Source organism: Lynx rufus, unplaced genomic scaffold (assembly GCF_022079265.1).
Source record: "Lynx rufus isolate CCGP_SWC_20201006 ecotype Redwood Valley unplaced genomic scaffold, mLynRuf1.p SCAF_20, whole genome shotgun sequence".
Classification (NCBI taxonomy): Eukaryota; Metazoa; Chordata; class Mammalia; order Carnivora; family Felidae; genus Lynx; species Lynx rufus.
Genome location: NW_025814835.1, coordinates 27,503,837 through 27,522,766, shown reverse-complemented (window position 1 = coordinate 27,522,766; position 18,930 = coordinate 27,503,837). Strand labels below are relative to the sequence as shown.

The window sequence follows — 18,930 nt, the reverse complement described above, 5'->3', positions numbered from 1 at the left end:
TGTCGGCTGAGGGCGCCGCCCTGTGCATTGTATGAGGCCCCCAGCACCCCTGGGGTTTCCTCACTAGATGCCGGTAGCATGACTCCCCATTGTAACAGCCCAAATTTGTCTTCAGACATTGCCAAATGTTCCCTGGGGGGCAAAACTATCCCCGGTTGAGAGTCACTCAACAGAAGTAAGTGACAGGCATTATATAGAGACCAACTGTCACATGCCCCACAGGGGAACTCATAAGGTTTTTTGTTTGTTCTTTCTAACACCATAAAATAAGTGAATTTGGTTTACACACACAAAAGGTGGCATACGGTATAAATTGGTCTGTATCTTGATTTTTTTTTTCTTAACCAAATATTCTGAACATAAAGTTCTTCCTTATTCCCTTTATAGCTGTGTATGTTCCATTTTGTACCTCCGATAATCTACCCCAATCACCTGACGATGGGCATTCGGGTTATTCCTATTCTTGCTATTATGAATAATGTTACAGTGAGTAATGGTGCACATATACCACTTTGTGTATTTGCCAGTATATCTTTGGGATAGGTTCCTGGAAATAGAATTGCTGGGTCAAAGGGTTAATGTGCATGAAATTATAGTAGAGATTGCCAAATTTCCCTCCATAGAGGTTGTACATTTTGTATTCCCACTAGTGTCCTGCTTTCATTACTTAACATTAGAGTGAGAACATTTCCAAAGTCATTAAATAATTCTTGAAAATTGGATTTTGTAATGGCTGTCCAAAATTCCCACATGTGAATATACCACAATTTAGTTAATCATTCCTTTCCTATTGAACATATATGATGCTCCCAACTTTTTCTCTATTATAAATAACACTGAAATGAACTTCCTTGAATCAAAATCTTGGACCAAAATTTGGTTATTTCCTTAGGGCAGATTTCTGGAATTAGGATTACTGTGTAAAAGGATAAGGATGATTTTTAAGTCCCTTGCTACATATTGCCCAGGTCCGTTTATGAGGAAATACTGCATTTTTATCAAGGCTTTGGGACAGACCTTTATCTTGGCTTTAGGGTCTTCCATGAGGGAATAAAACTGTCTGATTAAAGCACACCGTCCTTCTGGGGGAAATAACTAAATCATACCAAACTATATAAAAACCCAATCTTAAAATCCCAGAAGAAATTCTTTATGGTTGGTTAGTGGTAATGCTCATCTGTAGCATCTTTCAGGGAACTAGGCTACTGTTTACTACTCGCTAACTTATCATTTTCCCTAGAGGAGTACATTCTGTCCCAAAGGGTTCGTCATTTTCTCCCTTCTCCTCAGTGAGATGGCGTGCCCCATCTTTTATTCAGTGCTTCTTCTCCGAGGAGCACCTTCGCTCATCGACACTCTCATAGGACAAGAAGGAAGCAAGAAATAATAGTACATCTGTGTCACTAAGCCAATGAGTGAATAAGCAACGTGAATAAGCATTGAGAAGAATAACAAACGTTGCATTTGTAATATTATCATTAAAATAACAGCCACGTAAGAAATATTTAGTGAGCACAACTGGGGCTAATTTGACCCGCCTCAGTTGTTAGGTATTCACAAACTCAGACCGAAGAGTCCAGAGGGAAACAAAATACGGAACAGGGCCATTAAGGCAAATGTCATCTTTAGATGTCTAGTTAACTTGATGATAGTTTGTACAACTAAGGTGTGAAAATTTTATATGTGAGGTATGATGAAACTCATCTCTTATTTACCATTGCAGAAGGGCTAGAAAATTCATTATCCCTCTTAAAAATCAAACACTGGGTATGACCAAATTTTGGATTAAAAACAAACAAACCCAAATCCTAATATTCAGAGGAAAGCATAAGATCCAAGAGATTATTGCACTGGGGATGTGCAAGAACTTACCTATGTAAACTGATTTCTTCCTGTATGAACTGCCTCCTCTCTGGCGTGATATTTCTTTAAAGTGTGTGCATGTGATTGAAGAGCTCAGCATACAGAACCTCAGTTCCTTCCACAATATCTTCACGCATTTCATAGGCTCCAGGGGAAAGTCTCATGCCTTCACTATCATTACCCTCTGGATCAACATTTCTCTGAGACTGGTCTGCCACAGATCAGCATTATCCCCCCCCCCCCAAAAAAAAATAGAATCTAGTGATCTAATAATTTCAAGAGATACTGAATTACAGACAGTTCAACTGGTTTCCCCCATGACAGGACTACTCAGTGTCTTTAAGATATCATTGGGTGTTGTGACTCTCCAAAAGTAGCTATGAGAAAGCAGGACTTTCCACACGTATATGATCCAAGAGTCCTTTCCTCAAGGAGCATCTTACAAGGCCAGTGTTCCATTTGAGAATGCTCTGGAAAACAGTGGTTTGCCTGAACTCACTCTGATCTGATGATTGCATCCTTCGTCGTAACTGCATTCAGTCACGCTTGCAGGCTTTTCATCTTTCATTGTATTTTTGTGTCTACCAGTGGTCAAATTGTTTTGCTTGAAATTGCTTCTGTCCATACATAATATCACTATCCCCTGCAATAATAGTAAGTCCATGATCCTCCACATGAGGTTGATGAGTGATTCCAACACAAGCAGGAAAGAAGTGTGTGGTGCAGGATTTGGTAGGTGCAATGGGGAAGGCATGGGACTGACTGAGCAGGAGATTGCTAGCAGTAACCTTGCCCTTGTCCCATTCACACCTTCCTTAGTTTGCTTGGTTCCATCAGACACAAATCTTTTTCAACCTGGCCTATTGGGCATTACTTTTTCTTCTTTTTTTTTTTTTTTAATTTTTTTCAACGTTTTTTATTTATTTTTGGGACAGAGACAGAGCATGAACGGGGAGGGGCAGAGAGAGAGGGAGACACAGAATCGGAAACAGGCTCCAGGCTCCGAGCCATCAGCCCAGAGCCTGACGCGGGGCTCGAACTCACGGACCACGAGATCGTGACCTGGCTGAAGTCGGACGCTTAACCGACTGCGCCACCCAGGCGCCCTGACTTTTTCTTCTTAATGGCACAGGCTGACACATGAACTATATATATTTTTGAGTTTATTTTGAGGGAGAGCGAGTACGCACATGTGAGCCGGGGAGGAGCAGAGAGAGAAGGACAGAGAGAATCACAAGCAGGCTCTACACTGTCAGCGCAGAGCCTGACGCGGGGCTCAATCTCATGAACTGTGAGATCATGACCTGAGCCAAAACCAAGAGTTGGACGTTTAACTGACTGAGTCACCCAGGCGCACCTGAAATATAGTTTTAAAACCAAATGTTATAAATTACTCAGTTGGTTAAGCCTCCGACTTCAGCTCAGGTCATGATCTCACGGCTCGTGAGTTTGAGCCCCGCGTCGGGCTCTGTGCTGACAGCTCAGAGCCTGGAGCCTGCTTCGGATTCTGTGTCTCCCTCTCTCCCTGCCCACCCCTGCTTGCACTCCGTCTCTGTCTCTTTTGCACTCTGTCTCTCCAAAATGAATGAACATTAAAAAAATTTTTTTTAAACCAAATTTTACAAATTATAAAATATAACTGTTTTATAGGAAATGTAAGTGCTAGGGAAAAAGTACTCATAATTTTACCACTGTGACACAAGTATTATCATCTTTGTATATACCCATCTGGTGAAAATGGTTTGGTTATTTGTTATCATTTATTGCCTGTGTAGCTTTCTGTGGGAATTTTTTTTTTTTCCCAAAGGAGGAAATAGTTTTACTGTTTTGGGCTATGCAGAAAAGTAATACAAATTCATAAAATATTTTATATGCCTCAGTATTGCTTGAGTGAATAGTCCCCTGTAACTGTACCTTGGAAAGATATCTTTCCAGAGTCTTCTGTGTGTACAGGATATACGCACATACACAAAATTAAAAATGTGATCATCCTATGGATGCATATTATTTTGTTAGATGGCCTGTTTTTCTTTTTTCTTTCACGTCATAGATTGTGGACCACTTTGAAAATCTACCCAATCCCATACAGAATTCCACCGTATGGGTGGGCCATAATTTATTTGATTTTTCTTTTCTCTTGAGGGTTTTAATATGGCATCAGCCTGTTGAGCCATGCTCTTCCCACCATGACTCAGCTCCCAGATCAGCCCCACAGACACACTTAGGTGGGGGAGCAGTTTTTTCTTTGGTGTTTGGCTGGAGTAGGGCAGGTATTATCAAAAAGGTTTTCTGCCCTGACAGACCTCCTATTCACGGTCCCTTGGAAAAAGAAAATGGCCTTTTGTCTGTGCGTGTTAGCAGTGTTGGGGCCCAGGCTTCTCCAGCACCCCATCGGGGATATACGAGAAGCAAAAAGAAAACCCAGAGAAGCCACTGCCACGTGATCCCTCAAGTCCTGAAGTGCCTAGCCTGTCCTCCCTCTTTCCACCTTTCAGTGTTTCCCAGTGTTTGTCTGCTGTATCATATCCAGAGATTTTTGGTTGTAAGAGGATGGGCTGTTCCATCTTGGCCAGAAGTGAAAGTCCCTTCTCGTTGATTCCCTTTTATCTTTTCATACATCTCAAACACATCTATTTTATGCTCCAGATCAGTAGGGTCTAATTCTGTTGGATGGTGACCTTACATCGAACGAAGCAGACTCAGTCTGTGGGTCTTCCATGTGCCCTTCCAGAGAAAATTTGTATTTGACTGTGTCAAGCTTTCGACCACTTGAAGCTAATTCCTCACCTTTGGGTTTCTTTGATCATGCCAGCGAGGGTAGGTCTGTAGTTCTGAATTATGAAGGCAGATTTCTTCCCACCCTCATGTGCAGATTTCCTGTTCCTTCCTTAGTAGTGGGCATGTTTTCTAACCCACCCTTTCATAGAGGATGTGCCCTCGTTTTTCTATGTGATGGGCCTTGATTCCACCTCCCATCTTGAATGGGGCCAAGGCCTTCTGTGTTATCCCACATGTAAACTTTCAAATCTAAACCTTTTTGTAACTAAGAGGCAAATACCTCAAGTAAGCCACAGCTTCAACTTCAACTGCTCAGTGTTGATTTTCAGCTTCCTCTTCATTTTTGGTCCTCAAGAATTTGGCCTTGCTTCCTTATGGGCTCATTCATTGTGTATTCAGAAAGTGTTTCCTATAATTCATCATTTAAAAAAAATTTTTTTTAATGTTTATTTATTTTTGACAGAGAGAGAGAGAGAGAGAGAGAGAGAGAGACAGGGTACAAGCAGGGGAGGAACAAAGAGAGAGAGGAAGACACAGAATCCGAAGCAGGCTCCAGGCTCTGAGCTTTCAGCGCGGAGCCCGATGTGGGGCTTGAACTCAGGAACCGTGAGATCATGACCTGAGCTGAAGTCAGACACCCAACTGACTGAGCCACCCATGCGCCTCTAATTCATCATTTTTAGTGGGGCTTTATAACAAGAGATTTCTGTATATCTAGAGTTTTTCATTTTGTTGGAAACAGAATCTTCCCATTTCCCCCCCCCCTCAATTATTGATAATATATTTGTTGGCAAGAGTAATGGGAATATATCTTCTTCATTGGTATTGTGGTAATTAGGAATACTTTTCATTCTTTATTATAAAGAAATGATGCTCTTAACCCAAATGTCAGTAGCGCATAAACTGAAACAATTGCTCTAGACTCTACCGCTGGATCCTCTTGTGTCAGGCTTGTGAGCTCAGTCCTGAGAATGAGCAGCGGAGTCTCTGGAGATAAGAGGCCCCACATGGAGACTACATCTTTCAGTTCATCTTCAAAAGCATTGCCCAGCCAAGTGAGTTGGATGAATCATCCCCCCAAATCATTGTTTCCCTTATTTTCACTGGAGATGAAAATAGAAAATTTTATTCCCATTGCTCCAGTTGATGTTGACTTTCTCTATTAATTAGAACAAATGACTATGCAATGCTAATTTTCAACAAAGCATATAGACCTTCATAAATAAATGCTGGGCTTTAAGGAAGCAGATCATTTTAGATGCAGCCAGTAGCCCTGCACCAAGAGTTCATGCATTCATCCAAATAGTATTTATTGAGTATGTATTTTGTGTATTCTGCATGATGGATGGATGGGGAATTCAAGAAATATGGTCCATGATCGTTGGACTCTGGAAGTTGGCTATCTGATGGAACAATGAATGAGATATAAACACAAATAATGAGACGGGGATATAGCCAGTACTATGTGAATGGTACAAACAATAAGTAAAATAGAATTGTATAGGGAAGAGGCAATTTCTGATAACAGAAAATTAACATTTATTCATTTTTGAGAGAGAGAGACAGAGTGTGAGTGGGGGAGGGGCAGAGAGAGAGGGAGACACAGAATCCGAAGCAGGCTCCAGGCTCTGAGCTGTCAGCACAGAGGCCGATGCGGGGCTCAAACTCGCAAACCATGAGATCATGACCTGAGCTGAAGTCAGACGCTTCCCCAACTGAGCCACCCAGGCACCCCTGATAGCAGAAATTTAAAAGAAAAGCAAAAGCCTTTATGGAATAGAGCACACTTGAACTGGGCTTGTAAAAATGACTTGGCTCTTGGTAGGCAAAGTGGAAGAAAATAGCTTGAGCAGCAGCTCAAGTAGGATGGCAAAAGGTGGATTCAGAGAACAGCAAACAGCCCAGTTTGGCCCAAGTGGGAAATGTAGATACAAGTCAGCTTATGTGGGGTTCTGGGAGGGAGGCAAAGTAACCTTTAATGCTTTATGCACTGGCTCCCCATTCTCCACTACAGAATACTGCATCCTTACCCTGCCCTTCGGGCCGCCATGATCACTCCATGCCGGTCACGGACGTTCTGCAAAGACTGCTTACAGAACTGAAGGTTCCTTTCCTCCTACCATGCTGAGATAGTTTGAACTTCATATGTTTTAACTATTGAATGAGCGAAAAAGAACTAGGCTGTTGCCAAATTCTGTAAAATTTGGAATTATCTCTGTCCCAGGAACCACACGGTTTAACAGGGGAGAAAAAAAGCAAAGAGCCGGGGAAAGGCCCTGAAGGTTTGGCACAGAAGCTGGGGTGCTCAGGTGCAAGGCCTTGGAGCCCAGGTAACTGTCTAGGAGGCCGGTGAGCAGAAGTCCAGCAGCCAGGGTCTGAGGCCTGTGAGGCTTTGCTGTGTCTCGCGTCACTCTTGCAGTTTGCTTTGGCCTTCTGAGGTGATGAAAGTACCAGATAATCCAAGTAAAGGAGGCATGAGAACAGAATAACTAGTCAAAAATCAAAACGTAAGAGCTGAAGGGAGTGTTCACAAGTTTTCTGCTTGCCACACGTTAAATTTCTTCATAGAAACATATTGGCAGAAAGAATAATTCCTGGGTACATTCCATTTGTCCTTTGTTTCCTCCCTTGTATGATTATATTATTATTGATGTCATTAAAAGTGCATTCATCAGACCTGGCTGTCAGAGAGTTGCACTTATTTTGTGCCCACAAGTAGTTTTGAGGTAAATCTCTTGCTTTAGGGCATTAGCTGATCAATACAGACATCTATAGTGAGGTATTGTTTTCCCGCCTCCTGCGTGACTCCATTTTCCTAAGGCATTCTGGGGCTCTGGTCTTCCTTTCAATCAGAAGTCACTCTAGATGGGATGGGGAGACCCAGGAGAAGGTACCCCTACAAAAGCACCTTCCTTCTGCAGTCCCTGCCTTTGCAGAAGGGGCAGCTGGTCCAAGTAAAGGCCTTGAGAGAAATATGGCAACTGCTTATCACCCCCAGCCCTGTAATTTCCTTCAGTGTAGTCTCTGTTCCTTGTTGGGTTTTAGTCTGATCTCAAGTCCCAGGTTTATCTTTGAAGTTTACAGGACCAACATCCCTGAAGTCCATGGCCAGAACCTCCCTTGTATTGCCTTTAGTTACTTATAAGTAGGAGTCTGTCTTACTAATTTCTGTGTATCGGAGACATAGCAGCGACAATACGCTTACTTGTCAAATGGTCAGTGTTGCTGAACTGAATTCCTAAAATGTGAATTTCATGGTTTCTCTCCTATTAAATTATCCCTCCCTCCCCTCCTTTCCTTTCCCATGCACTTCACCTGCTCCTCCGATTCAGCCACCACACTCTGCTGTCTGAATCCACTGTGGATTCATTCAAACATGCCAGCTCTCCTATCAATTTCATCTTCTTGGAGACATGTCTGCCAGAACCTTCTTGCCAACACCACACTGCCCTGATGATCCTCTGTACCCCGTAGATCAGGAGACCCTGGGACCTCATCATCCTGGAGACTTCCTTCTGTTTCTTGAATCCCACGTAGCCCTTTGGTTTGGTTTACCCTCTCCCTTTGGTCTTCCAGCACTTTCCTGATAAAGGGTGCCATGGAAGGTAAATAGGCTTTTAAACACTTTTAGTGTTGAAAACATCTTTATTCTATCCTCTAACTTAATTGTTTGATCAATATATAAACTCCTACATTGGAAAGTATTTTTCCTCAGAAGTTTGAAGGCATTGCTCTATTTTTTTTAGAAACACTTTTTATTTTTAATTTTTTTCCAAATTTTTATTTAAATTCTAGTTAGTTACTCTATTTTCCTCTAGTATCTCACATTGCTGATGAGAAGACTTATTACTGATCCTGTATATGGAACCTGTTTTTTTCTCCCTGGAAACTTTTATACTCCTCTCTCTGTTCCCAAGGTTCTGAAATCTCACCGTGACATGAGCTGGCAGTCGACTTGCTGTTACTATACTGGCATCAGACAAGTCCCTTAGGTACAGGCTCTGGAGTCTCACTGTTCGGGTCCAAATCCACTGCTACCATTCACTAGCTTTCTGACCTCAAGCAAGCTACTCAATCTCTGTGCCTCAGTCTTCTCATCTTAAAACGGATATAAAAATAGTACCTACCAGGAGCCTGGGTGGCTCAGTCGGTTAAGTGTCTGATTTCAGCTCAAGGTCATGATCTTGCGGTTTGTGGGTTGGAGCCCCGAGTCAGAGCCCTCTGACGGCTCAAAGCCTGGAGCCTGCTTTGCATTCTGTGTCTTCTCCTCTCTCTGCCCCTCCCCTGCTCACACTTTGTCTCTTTGTCTCTCTCTCTCAAAAATAAATAAATTTTTATATTATTTATATTTATAAACATTTTATAATTAATAAATAATTTATAAATTATAAATAATTTATAATATATTAATTATATAAAAATAAATTTATAAATTTTTGTCTCTCTCTCTCAAAAATAAAAAAAAAATTAAAAAAAAATAGTACCTACCTCATAGGGTTGTGTGAGAGTCTAAAGAGTTAGTATCTGTACAATGCTGAACCCAGTGCCCACCTCTTAGTAAGTACGACTGAAGCAATAGCCTATATTAATATCTCAAATGCAAAAAAACAATTTCCTAGAGTTTTCAAAGTTTCCTTGACCCTGAGCCTTAAATAGAAATGTTGGCCTTGAGAGGGGGAATGGCTGGGGGGGGGGGGGGGAGAGGGGCTAAGTTTCTGACGTAAAATGAATTTCAACAGAGTGAGGCTGATAAAGAACAAAGCAAATACAAAAAAGAAATAGGTAATTGTTACTGCTGGTAAAGCACTCCTGGACTATAGATTCTCAGCTCAGGACTGGAGGAATAACAGGTAGATGCAAGACAGAATCTTTAAAGAAATCTGGTCACCCCCCAAGTTAGGATTCACATATGCTCCCTGAAAGGGTATTTTCATTTTTCAATTTAAAAGGGCAGAGATTCACGATGAAGGTAAGAAGAACACGAAGATGCACTGGAAACTCTGTTTTTATGAATGAGAAATATCTGGTGATGATGCTTTCACTGTTACTCTCTATTAATGGATAAACCAGACCAACGTGCAGGCATTTCCTAATTTTTATACCTAGGAAATCAAATAGATGTTTCCCTCAATTCTAGGAACCTGAAATGTTAACATATAAAGAGTTCACAAATTCACACTCAAAATGATGTGTTAATAGGAATGGTAATTCAAGGTAACCAAAGAGCCCCAATTAATGAGGGAAAGCTCAATTTTACATAATAGTGCCAAACAATACATTTGGAATGAAAAAAATTTTTAATCACTGTTTTGCACCACTCTCGTGAAATAACCAATTCAAAGATCATTAGCAGATGCTAAGGCCACTAGTTGAAAGGGGATAGGGAAAATGGTATTCACCTGGTGCCAAAGTATTGTACGTAGAATTCTTACTACTTGTGAAGAGATGTTTACAATGGAGCTGTCTATGGTCACGAGGTGATCCCAGTAATTAAACACCACACCACGACAAACATGTGGATCCCAATGTAATGAATATGAACACATAACAACTGTGAAATACACTAGCCCAAAATCATTACCCTGATTCTAATTAAGCTTTTAGACCTAAATTCCATCTTAGAAGACAAGGAACAGACAACCAGTTACACTCTATGATGAGGAAAATATCAGCAGAGTCCAGAATGTGGGATATTCTACAACTAGCCTCACCGTGGTCAAGGCAAGGTCCAAAGCAAGGGCAAGAAGACTGGATTAGATTAGAGGAGATTTAAGGGAGATAACCAAATGTAATGCATAATTCTTGACTGGATTTTGGTTGGAAAAGCTCTAGAAGATATTTTGGGGATCACTGGAGAGATCTGAATATGGAATGAGCACTAGACATATTATGTAATGTGTTAATTCTGTTGGGTGTCATAATGATATTATAGCTATGTAAAAAAAAAAATGTCCTTATTGGGGAAAATGCATGCTAAAGCATTTAGGGGTGGGGATCATGATGTAATCTACTTTGAAATAACTTGGCTGGATAGATATGAAGCAGATATGGCAAAATGTTAAATGTTGAATCAAGATGGAAGGTATATGGATACCCATTGTTTTATTTCACTTTTCTATTTGTTTGGAAATTTTATATTAAGAAGTTTAGGGTGGGGCACCTGCGTGACTGTTGGTTGGGCATCTGACTTTTGATTTTGGCTCAGGCCGTGATCTCATGGTTCATGAGATCAAGCCCCATGTTGGGCCCTGTGCTAATAGTGCAGAGACTGCTTGGGATTCTCTCTTTCTCCAAATAAATAAATAAACTTAAAAAAATCAAAACAAAAAGAAATTTAGGGAAATGGCCTGCAGATACAAAATCACATAAACCTGGCCTGATAGTGTTTTGGGAGGAGCAGGCGTGAAGGACTCAAAGGGCCACATTTGCGTTGAGTATCCTGGAAGGACGCTCTTTGAGTTCAGTGGAGCAATGAAGTGAGACAGTCATTCGCTCCAGAATGTAGGAGAGTTTGGGAAGAATTAATGTACTTCCCAGAGTGCCCAAGTTATTGTCAGGAATAATAGCTCACTGGCAGGATCAGACTGAATAATTCATGGTACAACTACAATGGGAATATTCAAGTTCAGTTGTTAGCTGGATTTTCCCCCCCACCTGAAATTATCTCCTTTACATGAGGTATTTCAGGGATGTATTTTCTTTTTTTTTTTTTTAACCAATTCTTTCGCCCAAACGACATGAATAATTGTCCAATCCATTCAGGTATAGATGTAGAGTAACAGTTAAAATGCAGAATTGCTTCCTACAATGCTACATTGTTCTTACAATATAGTTGTCACTTAAGAAGTGAGTTGAGGGGCGCCTGGGTGGCTCAGTCGGTTACGCGTCCAAGTCTTGATTTCAGCTCAGGTCATGATCCCAGAGTCATGGGACTGAGCCCCTCGTAGGGTTTCATGCTGAGTATGGGGCCTGTTTGGGATTCTCTCTCTCTCTCTCTCTCTCTCTCCCTCTGCCCCTCTCCCCTAGTCACGTGCACTCTCTCTCTAAAATTTAAATAACTAACTAACTAAATAGAGTTGACTGCTCCAACTGGTCCCTCTGTTTCCCACGTGATCTCAGGGAGCTGGACTGTGCCATGTTACGCCGCCTGGAGAAGAGGATTCTGGTTGATCTCCCCAGCCGGGAGGCCAGGCAGGCCATGATCCACCACTGGCTGCCCCCTGTGAGCAGGAGCAGAGCCCTGGAGCTGCGGACAGAGCTGGAGTACGGCGTGCTGAGCCAGGTAAGCTGCCCTGGAGGGAGCATCTGCAGGCCAAGCAGTCGCCACACGAATCTTCTGGGCAGGGTCTTCTCGTGAGCTGTTTGGCGCATATTCCTCGAGTCACTTAGAAAAGACCCACGCTGCGCCAGAAATGCAATGGACCTCTTGTTCATGAGAGTAAGCTCTCTGTCCCTTGGAAACATTGAAGCAAAGAGAAACAGTGTGATGTCGTGGGAACAGCATAGGGTTTCAACTCCGAGAATCAATGGTCAACTCCTGATCCTGCCCCTTATTAGCTATGTGGCCTCAGGGAAACCACTTACTCTCTAAGCTGGTTTCTTCTTCTGGAAAATGGGTAACCGATATGCCGCAAAGGATTACTGTGCTGATGAAACAGAAAACTTTTACAAATGGAAACGGGGGTACATGTCTGCTACCCCCACTGTCACTGGTATCACTGCCTCCTGAGTGGATACTTGAACATGATGTTCTCAGATTCCTCAAAGGCAGGTATGATCTTATTTACCAGAACAAAAGCATCTACCAAGTTTGATCATGCTTGGATTTGAGCACAAGGGCCCATGAGGTTATCATGGGCAGGCTAGTCCGGCATCTTCAAGCACGCAGTGGATGGTGTTAGGAAGTTGTTAACTGCCCCGTTTCCCAGGTTACCCAGACATATAAGCAGCCTCTCTCCCTCCAGGCTTTATAGATCTGGGCATCTCTGTGTATGTACGTGGGGGACAGAAGACAGATTCCAAACAGGGGCTCCGATACCGGGTCTTGCCTATTGAATGTAATCGCCGCCAGTGTTCTGCCTGCTGACCCATGGCTGGTTTGCGGCTATTTCAGGAGACTGAGGGCTATTCGGGCTCAGACATTAAGCTTGTCTGCAGAGAAGCAGCCATGCGGCCTGTGAGGAAGATCTTCAGTGCACTTGAAAATCACCAGTCAGGTACGGTTGGGATCACAGCAAAGGTGATCTGGGAGAAAAAATTGTTTAAAAAAATCCAGCTTTCACCAGCAGATGGAGCCTTGCTCCTGTTCTCGGTGGCTCTTGGCACCTGCAAACATTCTTTGGTCACATTGCCCTTCATGTACTCAACTCGTTTCTCCTCTGGTGTTCTTTTGGATCAACTTTGCCCCAGATAATAAACTCCTTAGGGCTGGGGCTTTTATTTCTCTGGCAAACTATGATGCTGGGCTGGATCCATCTGCAGCACTATATAACTATTAAACACTACCTTGATAGTGATACATTTAAGTCATATTTTTTCTCTGGGCTGCAGGAGCCGAGTAGCACATTAAAGAATTTCTTCCCCAGCTCTCTTTAGGTTTGCCTTTTGCTGCAGTAACCATTAGGCGTGCTGCATTATGCATTGTCTTGAAAAAAGGTCTATTAGCATCTCAAGAGCACTGATCACCTTAAGGTCATACGCTGTACTGTTACTGCTGTGTTTTTATCTAGAGAGCAGCAATTTACCTGGAATCCAGCTGGATACAGTGACCACTGCCGACTTCTTAGATGTGCTAGCTCACACCAAGCCTTCAGCAAAGAATCTGACTCAGAGATACTCAGCCTGGCAAAGTGAGTTCGAGTCCGTATGAAATCACATTTATCCCGACCCGGCCACAAAGACAACCAAAGAGGCTTCCTGATTTATTAGTGTAAGCGGGAGAAGAACATAATGATTGCAATAGAAAAAGTTATCCTTGAAGACCGAATTAGTTTGAACAACCGTACTATTTTGGGACTAGGATATATTTTTGTCAATTTTTCATGACTGATGCCAGCAGTATGTTGGAGATTTCAATTACAGGTCTATTTGCTATTAGTCACGCAGTGGAGACTTTTCTCACAAATGGACTCTGTACAATTTCTTAGTGTTCCTTGTTTGCGAATTGGTATTTTCATTTTGAAGACAAAGACGCAGCTTGGGAAGTTGTGTTGGAACGTACAGAGCGGCTCTGAGCTGGGGAGCCAATTAGAAGCTAAGCTTGACGGACCATCTGACCAGCAGATGGGCTCAAGGGTGGTTAAGAATGGGTGCAGGAAAGGAAATGTAGTCTGTTTCCTCTGACAACATCCTGAATCTCCTCTGTTCTCCCTAACTCTGACCCCAACCAGTATTTTTTTTTAATGCTTATTTATTTTGAGAGAGAAGAGACAGAGAGAGAGAGAGAGAATGCGCACAAAAACACGGTGTGTAGGGGAGGTGCAAAGAGGGAGAGAGAGAACGAGAGAGGGAAAGAGAGAGAGGGAGAGAGAGAATCCCAAGCAGGCTCTGCGCTCAGGCCAGAGCCCAACATGGGGCTTGAGCTCATGAACCATGAGATCACGACCGGAGCAGAAATCAAGAGTCGGACACTCAGCCGACTGAACCATCCAGATGCCCCAACCCCAACCGGTTTTTTCCGCAGCAAACCCCCTACCAGACGAGTTCCCACCCAGAGAAGCTGCTGATCCACTTTAGGACGGGAGCCTCTTGAGCCTAAGGCTAATAGCAGGGGTGACTGCACGCCGACACCACCAGCTACCCAGTCTGAGTGTTCTGAGTTCTGGCGCCTGATAACTAACATCTCTGGACTCATCACATTTCACGTCCCACGTACTCTGCCCTTCTCTTTCCATTGCCACAGATCCTCAGTGGACCCAAAGCTTAGGATGGGGAACCCAAGATTCTAGAGGAGTCGTCCCGAGTCTCCCCTGCTCTTGGACTTCTCCACATCTCCTTACGGGGTTGTAAACGGTTGGAAGCATCTCCCTCAGAATCTCACGATCTGAGGCATCTACTTCCAACTCGTGATGGCTGCCACTAAGTGACATGGTGCCACCCCTCTTGCCAACCAGAACTTACCTATGGTAGTCACCTTCCTCCGTTTCCCCTCCTTGCCTCATTTTCTTCATCCCTGCAAGGCAGACTCCTCCTTTGAAGAAAAACTTCCAGGAAAAGGGACATTCGGATAGCTAAATATTCCAAAGGACTTTACCCTAATTTGAAACAAAAACCAAGCATTTTGGGGGGGGGGTACTGATTATTTTGGGCAGAATATTCTCAAATGCCTCTTACAATGTCATTTCATGGAAAATATAGTCAAACTGAAAACATACCATATATAACGAATCAAAAATAAGCAAAAAGATCTATCTTAGTATATGTGAAACTTAAACTTCTTTTTTTTATTTATTTATTTAAAAAAAAATTTTTTTTCAACGTTTATTTATTTTTGGGACAGAGAGAGACCGCATGAATGGGGGAGGGGCAGAGAGAGAGGGAGACACAGAATCGGAAACAGGCTCCAGGCTCCGAGCCATCAGCCCAGAGCCTGACGCGGGGCTCGAACTCCCGGACCGCGAGATCGTGACCTGGCTGAAGTCGGACGCTTAACCGACTGCGCCACCCAGGCGCCCCGAAACTTAAACTTCTTAATGATCGTGAAGGTCTTACACGATGCAACACTAGTGATACCCCAGATGTAGAAGTCTTTCAACTAAATGGCCTCAGACTGCTGTACTGCTGAATTTCCAGCATCGGCTTTCCACGCTTCGGGTTGTCTTCCTTGTCGGGCTGTCAGCTGACATTTCTTACAGCTGTTAGTCCATTTGCTTGTGGCCACTGCCATCCTTTCTGATCTCCTAAAATCTCAACTGGTTGGGACCTCAAGTGTTGTTGCTGATTTGTCATGGTTGGGAAGTAGATAGGTTTGGGTGTGTGGACTTAAGAGTGAACAGGTAAAGGGGGCAGAGGAGACGCCCCTGTGGACAGCATGCTTTGTGACAATGTTTGGCCCCTTTTAGCTCCCTGCTCTTTCCTTACTCCATTCAGGGGAAGTGTGATTTTGCCATCTGTCGCAGGAAATACACACAACGCCCCCCACAACAGCGGACCATGTACTTGACACACCTCTACATCCTTCCTCCGTCTCCAAGTTCATGATTAATACCTCCATCGTATTCAATCCTCCTCTCCTCTTTTCCTTGGAAAGTTGGTCTCTAAATAATCATGCATGTGTGTTTTCAGGTCACGCTTTTATTTCAGTGGCTTTATCAGTTTCGTATGCTATCTAACGACTTCTTGCTTTGGAGGAAGTGAAAGGTAGCTCTTTCATCACCCCACTCTGTCCCTACCAATACATGTCTTTCCCTACCATCACCAAATAGTAGTAATTTTAGGTTAACTCAGTGATCAGTACTCCTAGGAGAACTGTATACTGTTCATGCAGGCCCAACTAGTGAATCAAAATTACATTTCCTTTTTTGTGGAGTTTTGTCTTTTGGGAATTAGTAACTGCCTTGTTTCATCGTTTGCTTCATTTTTGAAGTACTTATTTTGATTTTTTGCAACACATGCTCCTATCTGTCTGATCTTGTCAGATACCTATCAGTATTTGTTTCCAAATGGCCACACAGCAGATCAACTTTTGATTCCATCCACATATGCTCTGGTCCTAGAGTTGTAAGGGGAAAAGAACCAGGGAACCATTATAGAATAAGCAGAGATGTACCTGGTCCCCTGTCCCTCACCCTGGCTCACCCTCACACCCAGCCCACTATCCTTAAGGCCTTAACTTTCCTGGGTCCACCCTTCCAGAGATAAACTTCCATTCTCCTGGCGTGGCTGGGGTTCTCATCTGGATGCTCAGAGTGGGGAGGCTTTCCTGGGGCTCCAATCACTTTGTTTACCAGCTTCAAACTAATTCCTTGCTTCTCAACCCTCACACCTCATCTCCTCTCTACCTAGTGTCTCCAAGCCTTGGATCTTTGAGGTTCTACAGGATGACTTTTGATTGTCTTTCTTTGCACTGATTTTAGTTATCAGCAACCCATCTATTTTCCATCCTTCAAATTACTATACCCTCTCATCCACTGGTATCTCTTCTTGTGGGCTGTCCTTGTGAGTTTATACCTTCCTTATCCCTTAACTTTCATTTTTAGTGGGGCTCTGAGATAGAGAGACCGACTAAGACATAAGATTAATTTATGTTTAGAGTCTCTTATTATTTAAAAAGTAGATTAGAAGTGTATCCAAGTTTATAAGGATATAGGATCCTGGCCTGGGAGGAAAATTTAACTTAATCTGACATGTGGTATTTTTCTCCCAACGCAGAAGTCACAATGCCTATAGGAACTCAGAACACAGTAACATATGGGTAAAGTAAGCTTGGTGGAAGATAACCCAACATTGCCACGTCTTTCAATCTTCCTAGGAAAACCAGTGGTCATCGATCTGCATTTGAGATCCCCTGATCTTCAGATGTCAGTAACTAAGGTTAACTATCTTTTAGAATTCACGGCTTGTCTTCACATTTCATTCGGGTCACCATCAGAAGCCTTCCCAGATGGGCTCTACTTATCTAAAATTACTCCCTCTCTCTTCTTCTTCATCACTTAGCCATAGATCTATTGTATTAAGTAGGTGTGTAGGTTTTATTGTGTTAGCCCCATGGTTGTGGTACTTTTTTCACTGTTACTGAATGAACAAAATGTTCTTTAAAATGAGCACTGTATCTGCTTTACAGGCTAGAAGCTGTGATTACTGTCCCAAGGCACTCAGCTCACTGCACATGACCTCTTCTACGAGAGGACTTCTACAAAATATCTTGAACTTGTCACAGCCCTTGGGACAGTTCAATATATTTTTATATGCTTCCGTTCCCCAACTAGAAGACATGCATCTTAGGAATTGGGAGCTACATTCTACTCTGTCTTCCTTTGTACTTTATCCACAGTTGGCATTTAATAATTTGGTTTCCTCAGGCACATTAACGAAAGAGAAGTTGAGATGTGTAGGACATGAAGGTAAGCACTGACAAAAGGTATTTAAAACTGTTTGATTTTAACACATAATGTAAACGATAAATGATTTCTGGTGCTCTCGTGCTTGCTCTGGTTGTCCCTTAAAGAGAGCATGCTTTGGGGTACTAGGCCTTGATGGCTGACATAACAGAAGGTCAGCAAAGGTCCTATGTGTTTATGCTGAAGAAGAGTTTTTATGACAAGTCAAAGGAAACTGATAATGCAAACATGGGTTTACGCAAGCAACTGCCAATATTAAAAAGGGATTCTGCTGTTTAAGGCAGGGTATTTCAGTGAAACAGATGAGTGCAGTTTTAAAAATTCTTTACTGTAAGTGCCCAAGGATTTCAGTTCCATGCTACGCGAACAACCACTGAGTGCAAACTAAATGAACACAACCCGTGTAAGGTGTGGTGACTTTCGGGTCTAACGCGGTACAACAATTTTTGAATGTGGGGTTAAGGGTGAGGTGATGGCACTATCCTTCCAAGGGCGTTCCTGACATCCAGGGCTACAGGTGTTTGGTGGCTCGGACAGATGTACAATGGTGGGCAGGAAGAGCTACGGTGAGACCAGCTGATTCTGGAGGCACGGAGAGAGGTAGTGGGGCAGCTGTCCGTGTCCACCACCAGACTGCTCTGCCCTCTTGCACACCCGGCATGCACCTGGCTGACAGCAGAAGCTCAGTACTCCTCCCCTGACAGTGGGTGTTCTCTACTACCCTTTCCAGTCCCCAAATGGGCCTAGAAGAGGATTACAGTAAAGCTGATATAAACACTGTCTCTGAGGTCATATACCATGGGGTAGCTCTTTAAATGGGACGGCTGGAAAAAGAGGTCTTTTAGATACTTCAGTTATTACATCTCCTCCAAGGCAGACCACCCAGCTGTGCTGGGAATGTTTACAGTAACCCAGTTCTAAAATAAGATTTTTATTTATCCTCACGAACCTCCCTATGGACAGGTCAGCCAACAAACCCTATATAATGTTTGTTAAATAAATAAAACATCAAACAAAGATTTTACTGGCCTATAGGGCCAAACTAGAATGGAAGAAGGAAGCCATTTCTCTTGGCTGGGGGCCTTATGCTCACATGGTCTTATCCATTCCTGTCATTCTGTTTGATCCCTGACCCATCAGTGATGTCTACTTCTTTGCTTTAGCTCTAGTCTGTCTCCAGAGCATCAGATCCACTATTTCCAAGTGTCTGATGGGACCTCCCCTATAGGCA

The 18,930-nt window shown here is 42.9% G+C and overlaps 2 protein-coding genes across 3 annotated transcripts in view; one reads left to right on the top strand and one right to left on the bottom strand.

Annotated features, from left to right (window-relative positions):
• KATNAL2 (katanin catalytic subunit A1 like 2) overlaps window positions 1-13,510 on the top strand; it is a 41,334-nt gene extending 27,824 nt beyond the window's left edge. For both annotated transcript variants that reach the window (XM_047086396.1, XM_047086395.1), the window contains exons 13-15: window positions 11,761-11,923; window positions 12,755-12,857; window positions 13,371-13,510. In XM_047086396.1, the coding sequence (XP_046942352.1) occupies window positions 11,761-11,923; window positions 12,755-12,857; window positions 13,371-13,510 (406 nt within the window). The remainder of the gene's footprint in view (window positions 1-11,760; window positions 11,924-12,754; window positions 12,858-13,370) is intronic.
• A 1,736-nt stretch (window positions 13,511-15,246) lies between these two features.
• HDHD2 (haloacid dehalogenase like hydrolase domain containing 2) overlaps window positions 15,247-18,930 on the bottom strand; it is a 47,401-nt gene continuing 43,717 nt past the window's right edge. Inside the window, exon 9 of the transcript XR_006963317.1 lies at window positions 15,247-16,351. The gene's annotated coding sequence lies outside the window, so the exon portion shown is untranslated. The remainder of the gene's footprint in view (window positions 16,352-18,930) is intronic.